At 40.4% G+C, this 14,004-nt stretch overlaps 1 protein-coding gene across 5 annotated transcripts in view; it reads right to left on the reverse strand.

The window, feature by feature from the left end:
• The window catches only part of sema6bb (sema domain, transmembrane domain (TM), and cytoplasmic domain, (semaphorin) 6Bb), a 547,826-nt gene that overhangs the window by 220,185 nt on the left and 313,637 nt on the right, over window positions 1-14,004 (reverse strand). For 4 of the 5 annotated variants that reach the window (XM_043720976.1, XM_043720975.1, XM_043720977.1 and 1 more), the window contains one exon: window positions 8,675-8,735. In XM_043720976.1, coding sequence (XP_043576911.1) covers window positions 8,675-8,735 — 61 coding nt within the window. Of the gene's footprint in view, window positions 1-526; window positions 673-8,674; window positions 8,736-14,004 lie in introns of those variants that run through there. The other variant, XM_043720978.1, reaches the window with a different exon arrangement.

Here is a 14,004-nt window from a genome sequence, read left to right on the forward strand (position 1 = left end):
GACAGGGGGAGAATGTGTATACTCCACACAGACAGTTGCCTGAGGCTGGAATCAAACCCGGGTCCCTAGCACGGTGAGGCAGCAGTGCTAACCACTGAGCCACGTGCCACCACTTTGAAACCTTTGTAAACTCTCTGATTATACAGGACTGAAATACAAGAAAATTCAGATGACAGAAACCAACAAAGTTACAAGACAATCCAAACCAGGAGAAATAGAATGAGCAATTACAACCCACTTGAGCTTATTGAACAAATTTTAACTGAACTTGTTCAGGCACCAACACAACTGAGTGAACAAAGTGCCAAAGCAACTCTAATTTTGAGTCATATGATGAAACAAAACAAATTAAGGAGGAATTAAAAATTTCTCATGTCATGGCAGATTGGAATGGATTTGCTTCTGCATCCAGTTTATGTACTTACATGGAAGCATGTTTCAATTCTAATGTTAATAATCTTAAAAAATGAACCAAAAACAATAGACTTTTTACAGATGAAACCACAGCATTCCCAACAACTCATACCTGATAACACATTCTGTTGCTCTCTTTTTCCATGCATGAGATCTGTCTGGTGCCACTTTGTAAGCAGTATCTTTTGTGTCATAAACTTTTGACTGTCATGGTTCCATTTGCACAGTAACATGACAGAGTTACTGAATGCACTTCAGAATTCATGTTGACAAGAGTACCCACTCCTATGATAGTGGAGCTGCAAGCAGCAAAGCTGGGCAATGTTGTTAATGACAGGCTGTTGCTATGGTAACTCTCATCGAAATAAACCAGTTGCTATGGGAAGCCTTCCTGGCATATAGCTTATCTCTGCATCCACACATTTTGTTCAAGAATGACAGGTTTTGTTCAGTGCTGAACTCAGCCAGCCCATAACAATTAAAGACAATGCTTTTTTTTGGTCTCTGTAGGTTGCTTACTGGCTTCTCCCCACAAATCCATTGTTGCTATGTTACAATGGCTTAGTGAGAGAACCCAATGGTTTACACCATTTATCTTCAATTTTCTATCTTTAAATCCTAACAAAATCTCATTTCCAAAGTCTAAATCACAACAAGGGTGCTCGATGCCTCTCTTTGTGAGTACTTTTTTTCTTTCCACTTACCAGGTTGTAACTTCATTGCAAAAAAACATGTTGCAAGTTCTCATGAAAACTAAAACTGGGATGCATTTGGCATCCCATCTGTGAAGGACAGCATGGAATACAATAGGTTCATTTTAACAAAGCTTTTTTTACACTTTGTCTTGCAAATTCTAACAAAGACCAAGTTAATATAGGTCTCATTGCAGGACAGCCATAGGTTAGGAATTTTGCATCACCAGCTCTCTAAGGAGTTCTGTGTGAACTCAGAACAATCAATTTAGTGCTAATCCATCCTGAGTGTTCCTCCATCTGGCTCTCAAATAGAACTGGTCTTGTGGTAATTTGTGTTTGTTTTTACAGGTGATTTGAACCTGGGGGAGATACATGTTTTCATAGTTTTTAAAAAGTCACTGCCTCTGAGATTAGTATTCCAAGATGATGAACCATGGTAAAATTGAGAGCGATCTTTTACAATAGATAATTCCTCTGAAAAACTCAAGTTCCCTTCTAATTGGTTTTCCTCTTTTTTTACTTTTTGTTTGCCCAATCCTCCTGCTTAGATCAGTTGAGATAATTTCTACAATATCTTTCATGCAGTGAGTTTACTCTCACCCCCAATCTATAACCTCACCATTTGTTGATGATATGGCTGTTGCTACCAAATAGTTTTGTCTCTAATTGGTCCTAAGCTCTAACTACATTGACTTAAACATTTGTTTTCTCCTTACATCTTCAACAGGCTGAAAGAAAGACTCATTGAATCATCAGTCTCTAAGGCTTTTACCTTCCCTGGAGGATTCCACAAGTTGTTCCCCTCAGCTGGCTCTCCTCTCCGACATTTGACAGACTTTTAAAATTTAAGATTAGTGTCAAATAATCACTACTTTCTGCGTTGTGTCATCCAACACTTTGTAATTGTGAAAGTACCTTACATTTTTGAGCTCAATCCTTTACTTGGCCATTTTGATATGAGAAAGAAAAGCTTCTTTAATTTGTGGAAGATTTACTTGCCTTGAGCCAATCCTAACTCTGCAGTATAAATTAAGTGATGGAGAGGGAATGGGACTCCAGTGGGGTGAGACTGATAATGTTCATCCTCATCACCACTTGCTGTTGGGAGCAACTGTTGTCAAAACTAATTAATGAAGGCTAGTCTTAATTGAAAAACAGCCACTGTGTCCATCATTGCTATAACATATGGCTACTCCTTCAATCCTTTTCAATCAGATTATGGTAATTTTCTTGGCTCTGTCATTGTGTGTCGATCTGATGATATTACTCTGACAATTGGCAAAGGTATCAAGCCTTGTGCTGAGCAAAAACACACAGCCATAATGATATAAAATATGGACTACTCATCTGCAAATTTCAATTTAGTGCCTGGCATTTTAATGGACTACAATGCCAAAGCAAAGACATGCATCTGTGGGATGGCCTTTTTCTCCACGATAACACTAGCTTTTTAAAAGAAATCTGAAAATCCTGACTTAAAAAGGCCATGAGACTTAGCTGACCACATCTGATTAAGTTTCAGTGTGGTTTAGACAACAGGCAGATGAGCTGATTTGAGCTGAATTTTATCAAACTGAAACCAAACAGCAGGGAATGCCACTGTCCCGGAAATACATGAGAAAGCCCTCATCTCCTATTTTTTGCTGCACCTTTGGGAATATCCATATGTCAGAGATGAACCGCTCACTGGCAATTATCTGATGGAGTTCATTCCTCATGAACTCAGACACAGAAACACACAAATAAGCTTGTATATCAAGGAGTTGCTTTTAGCTGAGAGAGGAAGAGGAGAAACTAAAGATGCAGAGTTTAAAACTGAGGAACGCTCGCTTGGCCTTTCAAGAATACAATGTGCCCAGTGGCAACATAGACTGAAAGGAAACATCAGAACATTGGGAATTCAAAGGATAACTGAAACAATTGGTATGGCTAATGATCCAAGCCACCACTAAACCATGGTCTCAGGTTAAACCTTTTGCCTCAAGGGCAGCCTAAGGCTTTTAAACTGCATATTCCATTTGTCTTCCTTTGTATTGGACAGTATCCCTTTACAACATTGTACATTTGCTTCTGTTGATGTTGCATTCTTTACTATTTTTATCAGGATTAGTAAACAATAAATTTGCTCGTTCTACCATCTATAAACCTTGTGACTGACTCCTGACTGATAACAGTAGAAATTAGCAATCCACATTGTAGCTGGTGGGAGATTTGACTGCATGCTGAAAGGAATTTAAAACAGTTGCTCCAGCCAACTACTGAGTTCGTAAAGAGGGGACTTGGAACACTCAGAAAAAACACAAAATTAAATGCTTCTGTAAGAATTCTCGCTGCATCACTGAGGTAGGACATTAGGACACAAAACATACAACACAGCCTTGAAACAGCAGAGTGCAGACACATAATAGTGCTAAATGTAGATTGTTCATCAAAGGCAGTTTCTTTTCTGTGCAGGTATTGGGAGAGTACTGTTATTAGATTAGATTCCCTACAGTATGGAAACAGGCCCTTTGGCCCAACAAGTCCACACCGACCCTCTGAAGAGCAACCCACCCAGACCCATTCCCCTACATTTACCCCTGACTAATGCACCTAACACAATGGGCAATTTAGCTTGGCCAATTCACCTAACCTGCACATCTTTGGACTGTGGGAGGAAACCGGAGCACCCGGAGGAAACTCACACAGACATGGGGAGAATGTGCAAACTCCATACAGACAGTCGCCCAAGGCTGGAATCGAACCTGGGACCCTGGTGCTGTGAGGCAGCAGTGCTAACCACTGAGCCACCGTAAAATAGAGTTTGGAAGTTTTAGATGTATTGAGTTCAGGAATTTATGTGTAATGGGAAATTATGGGCATTGGATTAACAGCGATAAATGGAGATGTGAATCTGAATGAATAGTCTGGAATTGGTAGTTTATAACCTTTGAGAATCAGTAAGCATTTATATAAAATCTGCCTTTTGGATATTTAATGAATATGATCCTTGACGGGTTAGTGTGTACACAGAATATGAAAAGACTGCTCCTGCTGTGATAAATTTCCCCTTCTAGTTCCATGCTTTCTTATGTTGTTTTGAGTAGGTGGGAATGAAGGAGCAACTAAACTTAACCTACAGCAGTCAAGACACATTGCGGTTGATGACAGGTAGTGTCCTCATTAACCACAGCCCATCAGAGCAAACATATCCAACTGGAACCCGGCATTTCCTTCCTTGAGAGAAAACATATTGCAGACATTTGACAAATATTACCTGAAACGAATAGTCTATTTAACTTTCAGCCAAATTTTGTGCAATTATAATCAATACATAGTTCAGATTTCAGATAGTTGGATAATGATGACAAGGCATTAATAACAAAATAAGCAAGAGTGTTATAAAAAGGAAAGGTTAATAAGTTATTCATGTGGCTGATTTTGCAGAACTCGACATCTAAGTCTTTATGAAACCTATTACTCTCAAATGGCCCTTTTCTGAACTTATAAGCAGGATATACAACTTAAAAAGTAAAACTCACATGACGTATGCAGTGCTTGCTTATCCGCAACCTTTGTCCTGCTCTGTTGCAATCTTTTTATTCTCCATATTACTTATACTTTTGGGGTCACTGTTTCTCTGAACTCTCCCCTCCCCCTTCTGAGACCTACTGATACATCCTCTCTTCAGCATTCTTAACATTCCTAAAATTAGGATTCATCTTGTCTTCTCCTCCAAGTCACTCTTTCCCAGGCTCACAAGACTGTGGAGCTGTTTGTCTCCCTCAGTGTTTCCTTTCTTCGACCAACCACTCTAAATCCAATCACTAGAATCCTTTTGAATCCAAACTGTTGGGTCCAGTTGACATGGATCTGAAATACTAAAAACTGTCTGGTATTAGGGTATAAACATGCTGGCTATTTGTTTTTATCCATTATCTACAGTGCATTAGTGAAATCATTAACAGGAATAGAGATGCTTACAGCACAGGGGGGTAATTCATTTCTCTATATCTATCCTGGTTCTTTGCTACAGCTGCAAGCACTGTGAGACACCCTATAAAAAAATTCCTCTTTGCTGTGAAGCTTGTTTCTTATTCTAAGCAATGGACATCAAACTACAGACCTGGCAAAGGTCACAATGTCCATTCCACAAACTCTGAGAGGCTTTAATCTGGCCACAGCCAGTGAGGCAGCTGACAGAGATATGTGAAACATTGATGTATTGAAACAATTTTCGTCCCTTCAATGTGCACTTCATGCTGCGGGTGTGAGAAATAAAAGTACAAAGCAAATCAAGGAGCTGCCAAGCCAAGCAGAGATATTCCATTTACTCAGCAAGAGCCAGATTGGAAGAACAAGCAACTTTTCATACCTAACTCCCCAGGGTTTCATTCATCTATAATATTATTACTTTAAATTTTTGTTATTTTGACAGCTGACACCAGCATACGGGGATGTGTTTAATGGAGACTTTTTTTTCAGCACCAAGGATTGATTCTGACTTTATTTAAATCAGCGCTGCTGGGCTTTCCTTAACGAGCAGAGTATGCAAATTATACAACCTGATTTTCACCAGGGTGTGCCAATTACAATTTCAATTGCATTTGGAATAAGCTTATTGACTCATTTGTGCATTTGTGATAATTTCTGAACAGGAAGGCTCAGGCAATGAGTGCACTGCCTAATAAGCAACGGATGGACACAAACTCAGAAGTATCTGCTTTTAATCTTGGTTGTGGAGTTAGTTGATCTTAAAAGACCATTGTCAGAGGTTACTATTGGTCTCAGTTCCTTTGGTTTGCAGTGGGGTATTAAAACCTATTATGTAGTTCTACAGAAATAGCTCTTATTTACTGCAATTGTACACATTGCCCGAAACACCCTTTGACTTCTGAGGCATTTCCCATCCCCAAAGTAAACTGTATTCATTGAATGCAATAAAAGTGAATTGTGATCATTCGTTGTTGACAAAACACATTGTAGAAACAAAATCAACTTTTTCCAATGCTGGATGTTACTCAGTACATCCACAATTGACACTTATCAGCTGTCAACGTACAACCCCAAGAAGATTTACACTGTTTCTAGCCCCTCAATGTACTATGGCTGGAAGGCCATTGAAAGGATAAAATTAGGCATGGTGGCTCTGCGATTAGCACTGCTGCCTCATAGCACCAGGGATCCGGGTTTGATTCCAGCCTCGGGCGACTGTGTGGAATTTGCACGTTCTCTCTGTGTCTGTGTGGGTTTCCTCCGAGTGCTCCGGTTCCCTCCCACAATCCAAAGGTGTACAGGTCAGGTGAATTGGCAATGCTAAATTGACCATAATGTTAGGTGCATTAGTCAGGGTAAATATAGGGCAGGGGAATGCGTCTGGGTGGGTTACTTTTTAGAGGGTCGGTGTGGACTTGTTGGGCCGAAGGGCCTGTTTCCATATTGTAGGGAATCTAGAATCTTTTCAAACACTGGTTCTGTTTGTCCTACCTTTAACTAGAGAATAGTATAGGGTGTCTCTATGAATTCGAGATAAAGCAGAAGATGGTTTGAGTGGCTGTTGCAGTGCAACAGTGAGATGTAGGCCAGACTACAGCCTCACACTGCAATACCTTGAGCAACTTACACCTGATGGCCAGGGTTTTACGCACAACAGGCAGCAAGTATCATTCCAAATGCCTCACTTTGACTACATGCTTATCCAACCCTCTGAAACATATCCTCAGCACCTTCAGGCAGTCTGACCTGATGGTGAAAGGAACAAAGTATTCGATCAGCCCAGTTTTCACTTAAATTATTCATCTGGAGTCATCACTGGCCGGGCCAGCATTTATTGCTCATTCCTAGTTGCCCTCAAGAAGATGGGGGGGAATTTCCTTCTTGAACTACTGCAATCCTTCTGTGAGGTTCCCAAACAATTTGGCCACACTGTCATGATTTACCTTGGCTTCTCAGACAAGGTTACGTTGCTCACAGGTACTACCAGTCTGTGCATTGACAATGGGACTCAACAGGACATGGTGGCTTTGCAATGTACGTGGGAGCTTTGATCTCCTACTGAGGATCATCAACCCCCTTATGCCCACGTCCCTTCTGATGTACCTGACAAAAGATTTAATACAATACACATGTGTAAGACAGATGTGAGAGGGCAACATATTTTGATTGGAATTCTTTCAAATTCCCGCCATTGCAGAAACTGTATTGATGATATTTGTACAAAGCTAACAAATCCAATTATGGATTCGCTCCCCAAACTTCATTTTGGACAGTACATCCATTACTAAAGTGTAGGATATTCTGTCAAAAGCCTTTTCCTCATCCAGATTGATGAGGCAACAGATTCCACTTCCCACAGCTAATCAGTTACTCATTATTAGCCAAAGCTCCATTCCTGTATCCCCTTTACTTCCAACTTATCTGCAAATTAGCCTTCCACTACTGCCTGAACAAGAAGCTGTGTAAATAGCACCTGCAATGAGTGTTAGGTTGCTTGCTTTTAAAAACTGCAATAATCCTTCAACAATAGTTGTTTTCACATTTCACAATCAACTCAAAAACACAAAAGAAATTCTTTGGCATAGACAAGGTGGCTAGACAAAATTTTATTTGGGTTTCATACATAAAAGTATAGAGGATGAAAGCAAAGGAGTTTAGCTGAAGATTTTGTTAAATTTTCCAACCAGAGATGTTTAAAATTGTCGGAACATTTCATGGAGTGAACAGGAAAATCTATTCCCACCAGCAGATCTAAATGGCATGGATCTCTGGTAATTATCAAAACATGTGAGAGGGGAGGAGAATGTGTTTTGGAAATAAGTGGTCATAATCTCAAATTCACTGCCTGAAGGAGTTGGTTGAAGCAGATTCATTAGTAACTAGGAATAGGAAGGGTTTGGAAGGATATGGGCTGGGTGCTGGCAGGTGGGACTAGATTGGGTTGGGATATCTGGTCAGCATGGACAGGTTGGACCGAAGGGTCTGTTTCCGTGCTATACATTTCTACGACTCTATGACTGTAACTCTCAAAAGAAATTGGAAACTGAAAAGTATTTCAGCAGAATCGGGAAGGAATAGGAGTGAAACAAATTTAATAACTCTGTCAAAGAACAGGCATGGGCCGAATGGGTCAAATGGCCTCACTTTGTGTTTTAAGATCCTATGAAATTTGACTGATGTGGAATCATAGTCCAGTAGGAGTCAACATCTGACGAGAATTCTGAGCAAAAGCTGTTGACCAACTAAAATTACACGATTTGTTAACTAATCGTGGAAGAATGGAGTCATGAAAGTCTTGTGGTCTTGATATTCTCATCAAGCTCCTTAATGGCAAGGGATGAAAATTGCTGAAAGTGGAGAAGTGTGGAAACAACACTATCTGTAATCTAATATACACCAAAGAGACAGACTAGCTATAATTCAAGTCACAATCACCATTTCAACACTTAGTCATTGACCACAAAACATGGTGGAATGAAGAGCCATTCCTTGAGATTATCATCATAATATTACTCCATAATGTCAAACATTTTGGGTCTTAATTTTATCCATAATCAGAAATGTGCTCTTTATGTTGATTTTGTACTCACCTTATTATAGAACATCTCATCTACAGCTGGTGCATCTAAATCGACACTGTATAGGTGATCCCTGTGAATGAAACCAGAGCCTCATTAGCTTGTGGAAGAACTAATACAATATTTACATCTGATTACTAACACTGCATTAAAGAGAGATGGAAAGCATTCTAATATGCAGTACTTTAAAGTGATGGGTAACATGTTTTCATTTGACAGCTAATATTTTCTTCAGCATTTTTACTGCTGTAGAGTATTTGTTAGGATTTGGTCAAGGGATAGGATGAGATGTTACAAATTGCACTTTAGCACCTTCAGGACGGAGGTAGAAATAAGATGTGGAAAAGGAGGAGTAATTTGCACTGAGGCACAGCACCATGAATAATGGAAGTCTTCTGACTTCTTACTTACATTGCTATTGTTCAAATGTGGCTGTGCACAGTGAATGTAGAGGGGTACTGAATTAGAGTAAGACAGCTTAATCTTAAATCGTTGCATTGGTGGTTCAGTGATAGAATACTCAGCTAGGGGCCCTGTGCCATAGTGCTAGTGGTCCCAGAAAGACTGGGTCAAGACTTACTTGCTACAGATGTCTGAACAGGCTGATTAAAAATATCTAACCTCACATGGATTTCAAGTTTGTACACATTAAAAATAAAAGATGAGCAGAGAGGAATCCTGGTTAATTTTGTTGGTCCCTCATACTAATGACACTGAAACTTATGAGCAGTCAACTCAACAGTGACTTAGAACTGAACTTGGTAGATCATAACTTAGCGGAAGGGAAGTAAATCAGGGGAGGAGAGCAGGAATCATCACACTTACTGTCGGGGCTGGTTGTAAGATGAGAATTGGGGAAGGGGTGTGCAGTGTTTGACAGTCATTCAGGGAAGAGAGGAGACTAAGGTACACTATATGTTCAGCCCCACAAGGTACACAATTTACTTGGGGGATGGAGTGTAGATAGGAAAAATTCCTGTTCATCTTGGCCTATGTGCTGTATAGAGCATTTATTTACCTGGTCCAGCAGCTCTCATATCCCCTCAGCTGGTGTATCCCCATGCCCCAGGGGACCTGCATTGCCAGCATTAAATTCTAAACAATGCCAAGATATTGGGAAAGGAATCTCATTAAAATATTATGATGAATGACCCACCTGTTCAGATCAGCTCACTCAGAATTCCCTCCCAAGCTAGTTGGGTGGGTTGGGTTTAATGTACTGACATATTTCCTGACCTCACCCTTGAGGTGGTTAAAATCAATTTTATTGGCGTAAAACTTTATAAGTGTTACCTTCACATAAACGATCTGAAATGGATTGTATATTTCTAAAAGTTCACAAACATTATTATTCCAAAGGTTAAAGGCAAAATGTAATTTCATCACTGGATTTGATTAATACAGGTTCAGCTCTCAACATTTGGGTAACTTAATTTATTCTATTATTTTAGCTTTTTGGGCTGGGCAATGTTTAGAAATTGGCCAATCAAGTCATGCTGCTTGAGTTCTGATTTCACATAGAATGATATAAGCTTCTGATATAAATTGAGCTTCACCAGAATCAGTCTGGATCCCAGAGGGAAGTGGTTTATATCACAAAATAACACAAAGCGCCCTTATACTAACTTGTCCAATTCTTTCAAGATAAACAAGTCACAGATAAGTGCTAAGTGAGATACCCCCCACAATATTCCATCAAAAACTTCCCTGGCTCAGTTGATCCTATTTAGAAAGTTCCTGCTATCATTGCAAATCTGCTGCAAATGGAGAACGGTATCACCTTTTGACTGTACAATATCTGATACCTCTTTCTGCGTGAACTTGCATCGTTGGTATTGAGTTGTTTTGTGAGTAGAACCCATGGCCATTAGGAACCGAATGGGTACCACTCCATATAAGTGACCTCCAATTCCTGATACTCAGGAACTTCAGAAACAAATGTATTTCTCTGATCTTTTACTGTCAATTTTTAAAATGTTTTATGAAAATGTGGCCTTCTCTTTATTATATTTTCCTTTACACAGGTTTTAATAGGAAGATATGTCACATTAAAAATACCGAGAACTAATGCTCCTCATATGCAGGAGAACTAATTCAATGAGCTGCAGCTTTAAATTTTAAGATTGAAGAAAAATATATATAAGAGATGTATCTGGGTGTCTGATTGTTACTACTTGTTTATGCCAATTGTGGGAGCATGCAAATGAGATCAGGAGGGTTCTTTGATTTGATTTTGATGTTAGCAAAACAGGCTCAACTTTGAGTGAAATGTTTGGGTTTAACCGGGGATGAAATACTGGGCCATGGCTCCAAATGGTACTATCCATATGCTCAGAGCTGAAATGGATGGCTGGTCTAATGGCAGCCATCAGGTCTTGAAAACCCTGATTTGTATCCCAGCCACTGGAGTCCGAAAGTCAATGTGCAGGGTGTTGTCTGTCCTACTCTCACCAGAGCTGCAGACCTTCAGTGATGGAAGAAGCACGGATGAGTCCCTGCCAACTTCTTCAATGGGTACTTTTTGCTGATTCTAATAAAGCTGACAATTGATGCCCACAATAATGAGAAACCTTCCCTGATGCCACCAGCAGTAAGGATTGTTAAATGTACAGTCACAAGTCGGGAAAAAAACATAACAACACATTTGAACCAGAATTTGATGAGAGTCCATTTGGACCTAGAGTAGAAACAAGAAGTACACAATTGCATAGAAAAAACACTTACATAAATTTCAAAAAAGTGTTCCATTGTGATTATCACCAAAAACTAACAGACCTGTTGCATTGTGAAATGTGACATTGTGTGTAAAAATGAGAGATTTATTCAGAACCTATAATTGGACCAAATATTGGGCGTCAGGCCAGAACAGGGACCTTCAGATGTGTTGTAAGTGAACAGAGTTTGATAAGCAGAGTGGTTTCAGAGAAGGAAAGAAATTAAGAAAACACTACATTTTGGATCTCCCTATTTCATCATATCCCAGGTGCTTAAAGATCTGTGGACACATGGCAGAAATCCACAGCCCTGAGGTGATGGATTCTTAAATTAAGGGACAGCTGCCAATATCTCAAGTCACACCAGTACACTGACATTCTTGAAAGCTGACCACTAAGGCCATGCATGGGTCCCCTCCTTCACCTCCTTCTCACAGGAGTACCCACCAGTTTAGCTTTCTGCCGCTCCTGTGTATTCTTTTCCTCATCCTTCACTGGGAACATGGATTATCCTTGTCTGCTCCCCTTCCTCCGTGCAAGAAGAGAGCATTTTTTGATGTTACTGGGTCTTCCCTCATTAGCTCATTAGATTTCTTATGCTGCTAGCTCACAATCTTGGGGTGGCAGAGTAGGCATTTACACAATTGCCTTCCGAGGGCACCTAGGTAACTTTTGTCAGACTTCTTCCCATCCGCCAGTCCGTCCTCTGTCGCAAGTTGCTTAATCAAAATTTTGTTTTCTTCTTTACTTCTCTTCACAAGGCTCTGGCTCCCTTCTGTAACAGTGCATGTTCCAGTTGGAAATGTCTTGAAAAGTGGCACAAAATCAAATAAGGCATCTCATGGAGCTTTCTGACAGACTACTTAGTCAGTCAATCTCCTTCTTATTTATCGTGCAATCTCCAACTAAATTTGCCTTTTGAAAGGCTGTACTCCAATTTCCAAGCATCCCAGCCCAGTACTCCCATTTTACACCACATTTTCACTGGAGAACTGCCAATTGCTATTTAACTGGGTTGAATGAACAGGTTCGAGTGGCAGATTCTGCTGTCAAAGCGTAACTCCAGACTCTGGCTCCAATCCAGCGCAACTAGCCCGTGGAATTCTCATTCCCCTATCCATGCTAACTGATGAAATTACATTTGGCCTGAGTTTTTATTCAAAACCAGCCAAAAATCAATCTGCACCATGCAATTAATTCAGTGCAAAGTATTTCCCAGACACAACTTACAGTATATACTTGCTTGGATTGCTGACCCAGACATGTAAGAAGTGAAATGTTGATGTCAGTTTTGGCTTAGTTGCAGGAATCTCAGCTAGAAGTGAGAAGTTTGTGGGTTAATCCCTGTGACAGCTAAGACTGGAGTACCCAATCTAAACTGACACTTCAATACAGCACTGAGGGGTGACTGCACTATTGAAGATGTTGACATCTTTTGGATAAGATATTAAACGAAGCATCTGTCTTTCCTGTTAGGTTGGTGAAAAAGATTTGATGGCATTACTGAATGTCCTGGCCAATAATCCCTCAACCAATGTCACTAAAAATGGGTAAGCTAGCTACCCATTTCATTGTTGTTTGAGGGACCCTACTACATCCAAAATTGCCAAATGCACCTATCCACTAAACAACCTGGCTGAGAAATACTTTGGAACACTCTGAGGCAATGTTCTCACTAATTTTTCTTTGTGGAGCATGGACTGTCTGTAAGGAACGCCTCCTTCAATTACTGTGGGGCTACAAATACTCACATGTTCAAGGAAATGCTGTTTGCTCACTGTGTAACACAGTGTTGGGACCACAACTTTTCACTTTCTACATTAACGATTTAGATGGAGGAACTGAGTGCATTCTGGATAAGTTTGCAGACCATACAAAGATAGGTAGAGGGACAGGTAGCATTGAGGAGGTGGGGGGGGGGGTGGCTGCAGAAGGATTTGGACAGTTTAGGAGAGTGGGCAAAGGAGTGGCAGATGGAATACCACATGGGAAAGTGCACTTTGGTGATGAGATCATGCACTTTGGTAGGAAGAATAGTGGCCTGGATTATTTTCTGAATGGGGAGAAAATTCAGAAGTCTGAAGTGCAAAGAAACTTGAGAGTCTTACTCCAGATTCTTTCAAGGCAAACTTGTAGGTTGAGTCAGCAGTTCAGAAAGCAAATGCATTGTTGGCATTTATTTTGAGAGGGCAAGAATATAAAAGCAGGGATGTACTTCTGAGGCTCTATAAGGCTCTGCTCAGACCACATTTGGAGTATTGTGCACTGTTTTGGTCCCCATATGTCGGGAGGGAGGTACTGGCCCTGGAGTGTGTTCAGAGGATGTTCACAAGAATGGTCCCAGGAATAAAAAGCTTAACGTATGTGGAATTTTTCAGGACCCTGGGTCTATACTGTTAGAAGGCTAATAGCATGCTGGCCTTCATAACAAGAGGAATTGAGTATAGAAGCAAAGAGGTGCTTCTGCAGCTGTACAGGGCCCTGGTGAGACCACACCTGGAGTACTGTGTGCAGTTCTGGTCTCCAAATTTGAGAAAAGACATTCTGGCTATTGAGGGAGTGCAGCGTAGGTTCTCGAGGTCAATTCCTGAAATGGCAGGATTACCTGACACTGAAAGACTGAAGCGA

This window comes from Chiloscyllium plagiosum, chromosome 31 (genome assembly GCF_004010195.1).
Source record: "Chiloscyllium plagiosum isolate BGI_BamShark_2017 chromosome 31, ASM401019v2, whole genome shotgun sequence".
Lineage (NCBI taxonomy): Eukaryota > Metazoa > Chordata > Chondrichthyes > Orectolobiformes > Hemiscylliidae > Chiloscyllium > Chiloscyllium plagiosum.